Source organism: Oryctolagus cuniculus, chromosome 15, assembly GCF_051225735.1.
Source record: "Oryctolagus cuniculus isolate XC-2025 breed Fujian yellow rabbit chromosome 15, ASM5122573v1, whole genome shotgun sequence".
Lineage (NCBI taxonomy): Eukaryota > Metazoa > Chordata > Mammalia > Lagomorpha > Leporidae > Oryctolagus > Oryctolagus cuniculus.
The window spans coordinates 38426851-38439064 of NC_142881.1; the positions used below are offsets into that span (position 1 = coordinate 38426851).

Here is a 12214-nt window from a genome sequence, read left to right on the forward strand (position 1 = left end):
AAATAGATCAGAAAATGAAAGGGGCCGGGGCTGTGGCGCACTAGGTTAATCCTCCACCTGTGGCGCCGGCATCCCATATGGACGCCGGTTCTAGTCCCGATTGCTCCTCTTCCAGTCCAGCTCTGTGCTGTAGCCCGGGAGGGCAGTGGAGGATGGCCCAAGTGCTTGGGCCCCTGCACCCACATGGGAGACCAGAGGAAGCACCTGGCTCCTGGCTTCAGATTGGTGCAGCTCCAGCCATTGTGGCCATTTAGGGGGTGAACCAACGGAAGGAAGACCTTTCTCTCTCTCTATCACTGTCTGTAACTCTACCTGTCAAATAAATAAATAAAATCTTTTAAAAAAAAGAAAAATTCTAGGCAATCCAAGATTTATGCGAAAAGTGATGATATCAAAGTGACTAAAAAATGAATCAAGTTCATTTTCTATTCTAGTTCACTTCAACATTAATTTTTCACTTAATTAAGACATACACCTTTACAACTTTCCAGAAACAACATTGTTTTTAAATGTCATTATAGTCAGAAAACAAATACAAATTTTCACAAGACATCTAAAGAGCACATAAAAATAACTGAAGACTTAGGGCTCCAACTTTCCATACATAACTGTCCTTAAATTTAAAAAATAACTACACTATAGTATTGTCCCAATAACAGGAAAAAATAAATTGCTTCAAATATTTACACAGTATTCATTTAATTTCTTAGGATATCAACTCCTTCCGGGAAAGTAATCATCTCTGTAAATCAAGCATACTATAAATTGATAATTTGAAAAATATATATGAATATATATCTAGTAGATTTTTTTTAGGGTGGGATGAAAAACATCATTTTCAATTCCAGTCTCTGGCAAAGCTGCACAGAAGAGCATGAAAATTGAGCCTTTAAATTAAATTAAAGTATAAAATACATACTACAGTTAACTCTATAGTTAGGGTTTTATTTCAAACTATTTTTTTCCAGTTAAAAGCACCTTGTTTGGCTCTTGGCACTGGATTCCACTCAGGTACATTTTTCACTATTGCTTCAACAGCTTGTCCTGCTGCAATCCGGGTATCCCAATTTGCACTCCTTAAATATATCAATACCTTAAAAAATTATAAAAGTTATATATCAAAAACTATTGTCTGCTCAAGGTAGCCAGAACAGAGAAACACAAACTTACTTGCTATTAACTTACAATTTAGCAGCTCTACAAATATATAAAAAGAACACCTTGGAATTACTAAAATCATTTACAAGATTCTACATTCATAGGAAATATCACTACCACCTTAAAAAAGAGAAATAAGAAACTTCCAATAAAATAATATTTAGGTGTATTTTAATAGCATAGCTGCTTAATTTACTAGAAGGCAAAGTACATGGAGAGAGTCCAGAGAGATGAAAGTTATATACAAGCTAGTAAAACAAGTAAGTTCAGCAAAGTTATAAGATAAAAATCAATGGACAAAACTCAGTTGCATTCCTATACATTAAATGATTTGAAAAATTAAGAAAACAATCTTTTTTACAACATCAAAAAGTAGAAAATATTTGAGTATATTTAGCAGGCATATAAGACTTGTATACCACAAACTACGAAGTACTAAAAATTCTGTTGAAAGAAATTAAAAACACAAACAGACAATTATGAATTAAAGACTTAATACTGTTAAGACTGCAACATCAAGCCAGTGTTATAGCATACTGGGTTAAGCTGCTGCCTACAATGTCACCCTCTCATGTAAGTACCAGTTCGAGTCCTCATTGCTCCACTTCTGATCCTGCTCCTTGCTAATGCACCTGGGAAAGCAGAAGATGGCCTATGTGATTGGGCCCCTGCACCCACATGGAAGACCTAGATGGAGTTCCAGGTTCGTGGCTTTGGCATGGTCCAGCCCTGGCCATTTGGACCATCTGGGAAGTCAATCAGCAGATAGAAGACCTCTGTCCCCCATTCTGTGTTTCCTCTAACTCTGACTTTTTTTTTTTTTTAAAGATTTATTTATTTATTTGAAGGTCAGAGTTACACAGAGGAGAGGCAGAGAGAGAGAGAAAGAGAGGCCTTCCATCCGATGGTTCACTCCTCAGTTGTCTACAACAGCCAGAGCTGCACTGATCCAAAGCCAGGAGCCAGGAGCTTCTTCCAGGTGTCCCACGCGGGTTCAGGGGCCCAAGGACTTGGGCCACCTTCCACTGCTTTCACAGTCCATAGCAGAGAGCTGGATTGGAAGAGGACCAACCAGGACTCAAACCGGCACCCATATGAGATGCCGGTGCTTAAGGCCAGGATGTTAACTTGCTGCGCCACAGCGCCAGCCCCTCTAACTCTGCCTTTCAAATTAATACAATAAATCTAAAATAATAATAATAATAACAATAAAGTGGAGAAAGAGACCTTAAAAAAAAAAAGGCAACATCTCCTAAATTAACAAATCCAACATAATTTCTATTAAAATCCCACCTAGCTTTTTTGCAGAAATGGACAAAAGGACTAGTCCATCATCCTAAAACTCATACAGAAATACAAAGGACTCAGAATCATCAAAATATCTTGAAAAGGAATAACAGCCTTGATACACTCACACTTAAGTTTTGGAAATTATTGAATAAGCAATAGTAACCACAAGAGTGTGGTACTGGCAAAATGATGGACATATAGATAAATGGAACTGAATTTACTGTCCAGAAGTAAACTTAAGTGTCTGTAGTCAAATAATCTTAAACAAGGGTATCAAGACAATTCAGTGGGAGAATCAGCCTTTTCAACAAATGGTGCTAGGAGAAGTAGACAGCCAAAAGAATGATGTTGAGGGGACAGGTGTTATGGTGTAATGGGTTAAGCTATCAGTTCCACATCTTTCATATCAGAGTGACTGTTCAAGTCCTGGCTCCCCTGCTTCAGATCCAGTTTCCTGTTAACATATCCTGGGAAGAAGCATATGATAGCTCAAGTGTTTGGGCCCCTCTACCCATATGGGAGATGTGGATGGAGTTCCAGGCTCCTGGATGCTACCTGGCCCAGCCCTAGCTGTTGCAGCCACTTGGGGAGAGAATCAATAAATAGAAGATAGGCTATCTCTCTTTCTCTCTCTCTCTCTCTTGCTCTTTCAAGTAAGAGAAAATAAACAACAAAAAATTTTTTTATAAAAAATGATGTTGAACATCTACCATATAACACCATATACAAAAATTAACTAAAAAATGGCCCACAGACCTAAAACTATAAATATATATATATACACAGACCTAAAACTATAAATATATAAAACTCTTAGAAGAAAACAGGGTAAATATTTATGACCTGGAGTTAAGCAATGGTCTCTGAGATGGATAACAAAAATCCAAGCGTTATTTACATATAAAAAGACACACTTGACTTCATCAGCATTAAAAACTTTGATCCTTCAAAGGATACGACCAAAAAAAATGAAGATAACTCCACAAATTATGAAGAATTATGTGTAAGTCATGTACTTGTTAAGAGGTTTATATTTAGAATAAATAATGAACTGTTACAACTCATAAGAAAAAACAAACAATCCAACAAAAAATGGGTACGGGATTTGAGTAGGCATTTCTATTATATACACATGGTCAACAAACACATGAAAAGAAGCCTGATATCATGAGTCATCAGAGAAAAGCAATTCAAACCACTTCATATTCATTAGGTCAGCTATAGTCAGAGTTAATAACAAGTGTTGGCAAGGATGTGGAGAAATCTGAGTTCTCAGACATTACTCTTGAAAATGTATAATGGCGAAATCGCCCAGGAAAAAAGTTGAGCAGTTTCTCATAATATTAAACACAGTTACTAAATGGTCTGGTAGTTCTACTCCCAAGTATACCTGAATGCCCAAGAGCATGAAAAGGCTCTGCTATTGTTTGGATATCCCCACGAAAACTCAAGTTGAAATTTAATCCCTATTGTGAGGTATTGGGAGGTGAGGCCAGGTGGGAACTGTAAAGGTTGCTTAGGATGTGAGAGCTCTGCTCTCAAGAATGGATTTATGGGGGTCAGTGCTATGGCACAGAAGGTGAAGCAGCCACCTCCAGTGCCAGCATCCCATGTGGGCACCAGTTAGAGTCCTGGCTGCTCCACTTCGGATCCAGCTCTCTGCTATGGCCTGGGAAAAGTGGTGGAGAATGGCCCAAGTCCTTGAGCCCTTGTACCCGCATGGGAGACCTGGAGGAGGTTCCTGGCTCCTAGCTCTAGGTCAGCACAGCTCTGCCCATTGCAGACATCTGAGGAGTGAACCAATGGACAGAGGACCTCTCTCCTCCTCTCTCTCTCTCTCTGCCTCTCTGTAACTCTACCTTCAAAATAAAATAGATAAATCTTAAAAAAAAAAAAAAAAGAATGGATTTATGGATCCATTCATGGGTTAACTGATTAAAAGACAGATGGGTTAATGGGTTAATCCGGAAAGTGGGTCTGTTAACAAAATTAATATGGCTCTCTGCCTCTTGAGGAGCCCTATGCCATCTCAGGACTTTGTAGACTCTCCACCAGCAAGAAGCCCCTCACTAGAGGTGGCCACCCACCCCAATACACTGTGACTTATTTTAAAACAAAATGGTCAGAATAGGCAAATCTACAAAGCTGATTTGGTAGTTGCCTGGAACTGGATATGAGAGCGGAATAGGGAAGAGTGACTTCTAATAGGTGTGAAATTTCTTTTGTGGTGTTAAAATTAGATGGTGGTGAGAACTGTTACATACAATGGTAATATACCAAATACCCCTGAAATGTACTTTTATAGTATGTAAACTATTTTTCAATAAACATGTTTTAAAAATTAGGAGGTATTCATCTTAGTGATTAAGATGTCTATGCCCCACATTAAGGTGCCTGGGCTAAATTCCTGTCTCTATCCCCTGACTCCAACTTCATGCCAATAGCTCAGATGATGACTCAAGTAACTGGGTCCCCTCACCACCACCATGTGGAGACCCAGATTGTGTTCCTGACTCCCAGGTTCTGACTTAGCCCAGTCTCAACTGTTGAGGGCAAATGGGGAGTGAACCAGCAGAAAAAAGCTCTCTTGCTTTCTGTCTTTCTCTCTCAAGTAAGTAAATACAAATATTTTAGGGGTGGGCACTTAGCACAGTGCTTAAGCTGCCACTCTGGACCAGCATCTCATATGAGTGCCTGAGATCAAGTTCTACCTCCACTTCCAATCCAGCTTCTTGCTTATGTGCATACTGGGAGCCAGCGGATGATGCCTCAAGGACTTGGGTCTCCAGCAACCACAGGGGAGACCTGGATATAGTTCCTGCCTCCTGACTTTGGCCTGCCTCAGCTCCAGCACTTGGGGAGTGAACTCATGGATGAAAGATCTCTCTTTGTATCTGTTTTTCAAATAGATAAAAATTTAAAACAAAATTTTTAAAGGCATAAGAAAACACTGAGGGCAGAAAAAAGAGGAAAGGAGACAAAAAGGTGCAAACTACAAACCTTTCATCTTTTGGAATGATTTGATGGCAGACAGTATGCCATCTGAAGTCTGAGTTTAAAAGCGCAGAACTCATTTGAAAGGCTAGAATCTTTCTCCCACTTTAGCAAAGACTAATCCTCTCCACTGTTTCCAGTTTCAGTCATTTAATTCCTCCAATTCTCCCCTGGGATGAGAAATGCATATGACTGTCTATCCTCCCACCTTACACAAGAGTATAATATTGCCTAATATGTATTCTCCTCCAATTTGAGAACATGGACCTGTAAGTATCAAATCACTGTCTCTCCATCTCCATCTTGGTCAGAAAATCCTGATAATGACTAAGTAGGGAACATGTTGGAAAGAAAGTCATTATAAGCTCTTATGGCAGCAATCATGGAGTGCAGATTTCTATCTGTTGAGAAAGGACTCAGAACGCATATGCACACACATCAGGGAGGAACAAGTAAGAATGAAAGGAGGGATCAGACTAGGGAGGGAGCAGTATCTTGAGTTTCCTAAGTCTGGGCAATCATATTACTCTTTCACCCTACTCTCCATTCACCTTCCACCATCCCCCTCTCCCCACACAAAGCACTCCTGTTTGATTTTGAATACTAGTAAGTTAAACACATGGATTTGCCACTCACTACTATACAGGTAGGTTTCAACAAGCCCACAGAATTCAGTAAAAATAAAGCCACTGCTTAGGTAAAGAACACGGGCTAGGTCTACAAAAACACTGATCCACTAAAGCAGAAAGCCTCTATTTCCAAACAGCTGATAACAAAGAAAGGATTCTGACAGCTAGCTCTCATATATTTCAATCATTGCCCAGAAGTATGTGTCCATTTGAAAATTACCAACTATGATATAATTATTAGCCATTAAGAACAAGTTAGACCACTAACAAACCAGATTAACAACTCAGTTCATCACCAAACTGGGTCAGATTCAAATTTGCCTACAGGCAAAAAGTTTTATGTTGTCAAATCCCTCAATCAATCAAACTTGATTCAAAAAATTGTTTACATCTTGTGGCCAAAAAAAAAATTTAGTGAAATTTTAAAAAATTTTGGAGACATATTTAGATATTTAACAGAATTTAGAGATTTCAAATTGTTACTTAAATAGACTAAGATGAATCCTACCTTCAATTTTGTATTCCTAATCCATGGACATATGTATAATTATACTAAAAGGAAAAAAAAAGTTCTTACTTTAGATAACAAATTATTTAGTTCATGAGGATGAAGCTTCACCACTTCTCCAAGTTGCTGTGCAGCAGCTTTTCTTGTAACAGGAGTAGTGCCAGTATCCAGTAAGATAAAAAGACGATCAAGCCTAAAATTTAAAAAATGGTTAATCTGAAATTTGTGTCCTCATATATATAAAGATGAGTCAATAAATGTATAAAGTAAGTAAATAAATGTATAAATAAAGTCAATAATTCTATAAATGAAAACCTATACCAAGAATGCAGGAGATACCTAATTTTCGCTCTTAGGGAACTTGCTATTGAGGATGGGGGAAGCAGGAAAGTACACACATAATTGTAATACAGGGCACAATAAGATACATGACAGAAAAGTAGTATGAAGTGCTCTGAGGAATGTGAAAGAGAAAAACAAATACTATATTTCCAAGTGTGTAATACTGAAAAGGCTTCCTAAAAAAATGATGTTTGAGATGGATGTTAATGGTAGGATTTCAACACTAGGAGAGATGAGGTGGTGAAAGCAGAGGAACTATTTGGAAGAAAGAACAAGAGCACAACAATAAGGAAAGGAAGAGTACATTTAGTTAAGAGAATATAGCTCAGTTTAATTCAGAGTACACTTAACAGAACAGTGAGAAATAAGGGTATAAAAGTAATTGGAGAGGCCGGCATTGTGGCATGGTGGGTAAAGCCACTCACTACCTGCTATGCCAGTATCCCATATGGTACTGGTTCTTGTCCCAGCTGCCCCACTTCCGATCCAGCTCCCTTGTTAATGGCCTGGGAAAAGCAGCAGAAGATGAGCCAAGTATTCAGGCCCCTGCCACCCACATGGAAGGTGGGGAAGAGGCTCCTGGTTCAACCCAGCCCAGCTTCAGCTATTGGGGCCATTTGGGGAGGGAACTGGGGATGGAAGATCTGTCACTCTGACATTCAAATAAATAAATAAACCTTTAAAAAAAATTTTAGGGCCTGTGCTGTGGCACAGGTTAACCCTCTGCCCGCGGTGCTGACATTCCATAGTCCTGGCTGCTCCTCTTCTGATCCAGCTCTCTGCTGTGGCCTGGGAAAGCAGTAGAAGATGGCTCAAGTCCTTAGGCCCCTGCACCCGTGTGGGAGACCCAGAGGAAGCTCCTGGCTTTGGATCGGCTCAGCTCTGGCCACTGCAGCCATTTTGGGAGTCAACCAGTGGATGGAAGACCTTTCTCTCTGTCTCTCCCCCTCAATGTCTGTAACTCTACTTCTCGAGTAAATGAATAAAATCTTTTAAAAAATAAAGTAGTTGGGGCCTTATTATAGAGACCTATAATATGGGGCAAATATTATTATGAAAATAAAAACATTAATCTGGCAGCAGCATGAAACTTACAGTGAAACAGAAGAAAGCTTTTAAAGAACTTTAGGCTGAAAGTGTGGACCTGAACTATGATCCTGGCAAGAAGAGTAGAAAAAAGTTGGCAGAAATTATGCTGAAGCAAAACACACAGGGTGTGGTAATTAAGTTAAATGTTAGGCTAACTAAAGGATTCTGAGATTCTGAATCTTAGAAAAAGATGTTGTTAGCCGGCGCCGTGGCTCAATAGGCTAATCTTCCACCTTGCGGCGCCGGCACACCGGGTTCTAGTCCCGGTCGGGGCGCCGGATTCTGTCCCGGTTGCCCCTCTTCCAGGCCAGCTCTCTGCTATGGCCAGGGAGTGCAGTGGAGGATGGCCCAGGTGCTTGGGCCCTGCACCCCATGGGAGACCAGGAAAAGCACCTGGCTCCTGGCTCCTGCCATCGGATCAGCGCGGTGCGCCGGCTGCAGCGGCGGCCATTGGAGGATGAACCAACAGCAAAAGGAAGACCTTTCTCTCTGTCTCTCTCTCTCACTGTCCACTCTGCCTGTCAAAAATTAAAAAAAAAAAAAAAAAAAAAAAAAAAGATGTTGTTAAAAGAAATGGGAAGAAATGGGAAGAATTGGAGGAGGAAATGTTAATGAAAAAGATAACAAGCCCACTAGGGATATGGGCAGTTCAACTAGTAAAGACTAAAAAGGATAGATGCAGTAGAAAATTAGAAGGGCCTGCGACACTCACATCCCATATGGGCGCCAGTTTGAGACCAGGCTGCTCCACTTCAATCCAGCTCCCTGCTAATGCACCTGAGAAAGCAGCAAAAGATGGGCCAAGTGCTTGGGCCCCTGGACCCATGTGGGAGACCCACAAGAAGCTCTGGGCTCCTGGCTTTGGCCTGGCACAGCTCTGGCTGTTGCAGCCATTTGGGGAATGAACCAGCAGATATAAGATATCTCTCTCTGTGTGACTCTGCCTTTCAAGTAAAATTAGCATTAATGTTTAAACAAAACATAACAAAACCAAAAAACAACTAAATTTCAGGAGGAAGTTGGGACTAAAGGTATATAGTTGGGGGCCAGTGCAGTGGCATAGCGGGTAAAGCCGCCACCTGCAGTGCTGGCATCTCATATGGGTGCCATTTCAAGTCCCAGCTGCTTCACTTCTGATCCAGTTCTCTGCTATGCCCTAGGAAAGCAATAGAAGGTGGCCCAAGTCCTTGGGCCCCTGCACCTGTGTGGGTGACCAGGAAGAAGCTCCTGGCAGCCGGCGCCCCGGGTTCTAGTCCTGGTCAGGGCACCAGATTCTGTCCCGGTTGCCCCTCTTCCAGGCCAGCTCCCTGCTGTGGCCAAGGAGTGCAGTGGAGGATGGCCCAAGTACTTGGGCCCTGCACCCCATGGGAGACCAGGAGAAGTACCTGGCTCCTGCCATCGGATCAGTGTGGTGCGCCGGCCGCGGCGGCCATGGGAGGGTGAACCAATGGCAAAGGAAGACCTTTCTCTCTGTCTCTCTCTCTCACTGTCCACTCTGCCTGTCAAAAAAAAAAAAAAAATATATATATATATATATATATATATATATATATATATATATATATATATATAAAAAGCCGCTCCTGGCTTCCAATCAGCACAACTCTGGCCATTGCAGCCATCTGGGGAGTGAACCAGTGTATAGAAGATCTCTTTCTCTTTCTCTCTCTCTCTGCCAGTGCCAGTGCCTCTGCCTCGCTATAATTCTGCCTTTCAAATAACTAAATATTTTTAAAAATTTAAAAAGCATATATTTGTACAAAGGTATTTGAGTCATTTTAGAGGTGACAGATATGGCAATAAATCAGATACCTGAAGTTTTAAAGTCATTTAAAGCATAATGTCAACGTTCTAGAGTCACAGTGCATCACTCAAATTCCAGTTCTGCCACTTATGAACAAAGTCTTGGATAAAATCACAATGTCATACACGTGGAGTTAAGGGGCAGGTGGAAAACTCACTTTTTCTTTTTAGGATACAGGTAAATTCCAAGTTGCTTTTTAAAAAAAAAAAAAAAAAAGATCTATTTATTTATTTGAAAGGCAGAGTTAGAGAGACACAAAGAGCAAGATCTTCTATCTACTGGTATACTACTCAAATGGCCATAACAGGCAGAGGTGGGCTAAAGCCAGGAGCTTCATCCAGGTGGGCCATCTTCTGCTGCTTTCCTTAGCACATTAGCAGGGAGCTGGATCATAAGTGGAGCAGCCAGGACTCAACTTGTTCATATAGGATGCTGGCATCAGAGGAGGTGGCTTAATCCACTGTACCACAATGCTTCTCACCTTCTAGAATATGTTCCTTTTACTTCTAAGCAGCCTAACAAGTATTTAACAACTTCTTTTATATCCTCATCATACAAAATTTAATCCTTATGAAGTTTTTTTCTAAATGAAATTTTATTTATTTGAAAGGCAGAGTTAGAGAGAGAGAGAGAGAGAGAGAGAGAGAGAGAGAGAAACACCAGAGAGTAAGAAAAAGATCTTCCATCTGCTGGTTCACTCCCTAAATGGCCACAACAGCCAGGAGATTTATCCAGGTCTCCAATGTGGGTGCAGTGGCCCAAAGACTTCAGTCATGTTCTGCCGCTTTCCCAGGCACATTAGGAGGGAGCTGGATAGGAAGAGAAGCAGCTGGGACTCAAACCATGGCAAATAGGTGATGCTGGGATTGCTGGCAGTGTTTTAACCTATTAGGCCATAACACCTGCCCCTCTAAATGAAATTTCACCAGTGTCACCAATGAAATCTTAAGCTACAAATTGTTCTGTCATACATTTTTTTATCTCTTTAATGACATCTGATACCAGCAAGAGTCCCATTCTTAAAATACTTTCCAGGGGCAGGCATTTAGCCTGGTGATTAAGACACTGCTTGGGACATCTGCAGCCCATTTCAGAAGGCCTGGCCTTCATGCCCAACTCTGGCTCCTGACTCCACTTCCTGCTAATGCAGACTCTGGGAGACATACTCACTCCGTTTGTGTGTCTCTCCAAAACGAAAAAACAAAGTTCGTGGGAAAAGGGAATTAAAAGATGTTTATATTTAAATAAAAAACTTTGTGTCCTAGATTTTCACATTAATGTACCCTGTTTTTCAAACCATTCTTTTTTTGGTTCTCCTATTCTTACCAATCTTAATATGAACATTCTTCCAAATTTGAGCCCTGGCTGTGCATCTCTTACTAGTTTCTCCCTTAGCAAATTGTATACTATTGTATTTGCTTAAATTAAACCCACTACAAATAACCCTCAAATCTGGCCTATTTGGGAACTCCAGTGCCATACTTCCAACTACCTGGTGAACATAACTCCAAATGAAATATGATGCTGTTGCCAGGTCTACTTTCTAAAGCATCCTTTGATAAAATCACTTACTCTAAAATCTACAAATCAAATCAAATCTTACTCTAAAACCTACAAAGGCTCACCCTCACCTACCAGAGAATAATCCAAAGAACAGGTTATCCCCCAAATATGGCTCTTATTGGTTTCCAAAATTTTTCTATTAGCATTATTTTCTCTATTTAGAATGTTTTCAAGTCAATCCTTCAGCTAACTCTCATCAAGATGCAGCTAATGTCCTTTACCTTTACCTCCTTGAAATCATTTCTGAGTACTACACAATAAAAGAATGCTTCCTCTTCTGAAATCCACATAAATCCTCATCTTAAAAAGTCATTTGGGTACACATTATGCTTTTGGAGGGGGCTTCTCTTAATGTATTATGATGTCCTATGTGCCTCATTGTTTCACCTCCCCACAGCAGTTTGCGTGGTATTCAAATACTTGTTAAGTAGCTGGTATTAATTAAAATTATAGATATGAAAAGTTTCTAGTTTCTTGGGGACAAGTTTAAGTACCAGTTTTTAGGAAAATGTTTTATCAGCATTTTCCCTTTGCTTCTGTTGAAAATCACCCTTAATCTATAATAGCTACACTATATTCTAAAAGTTATAAAAATAACAGAACTGTGTTGATGTTTCAGTACATGAAAAGAACAGTACAGTGGAACTTAAGCATTTTGAGCAAACAAGGAAGTCAAGCATGTTCCAAACAGTAGGCTGAAAGAGGCCATATGGCAGGCATTGTATTATTACTTCAAAAATGTCTATCGTTCCTAAACTTTCCTTTGGTCCCCTGCTACTCAGCTTCACTTAGAAACACATGCCTGCCCAGAGTATGACTCCTCTGTAACCTAATCTA

At 40.3% G+C, this 12214-nt stretch overlaps 1 protein-coding gene across 2 annotated transcripts in view; it reads right to left on the reverse strand.

Annotated features, from left to right (window-relative positions):
- The window catches only part of BTAF1 (B-TFIID TATA-box binding protein associated factor 1), a 95327-nt gene that overhangs the window by 72431 nt on the left and 10682 nt on the right, over window positions 1–12214 (reverse strand). Inside the window, exons 2-3 of one of the 2 annotated variants that reach the window (XM_008270199.5) lie at window positions 6649–6772; window positions 979–1093 (exon numbers count right to left, since the gene is read on the reverse strand). In XM_008270199.5, the coding sequence (XP_008268421.3) occupies window positions 979–1093; window positions 6649–6772 (239 nt within the window). The remainder of the gene's footprint in view (window positions 1–978; window positions 1094–6648; window positions 6773–12214) is intronic. The other variant, XM_089314757.1, reaches the window with a different exon arrangement.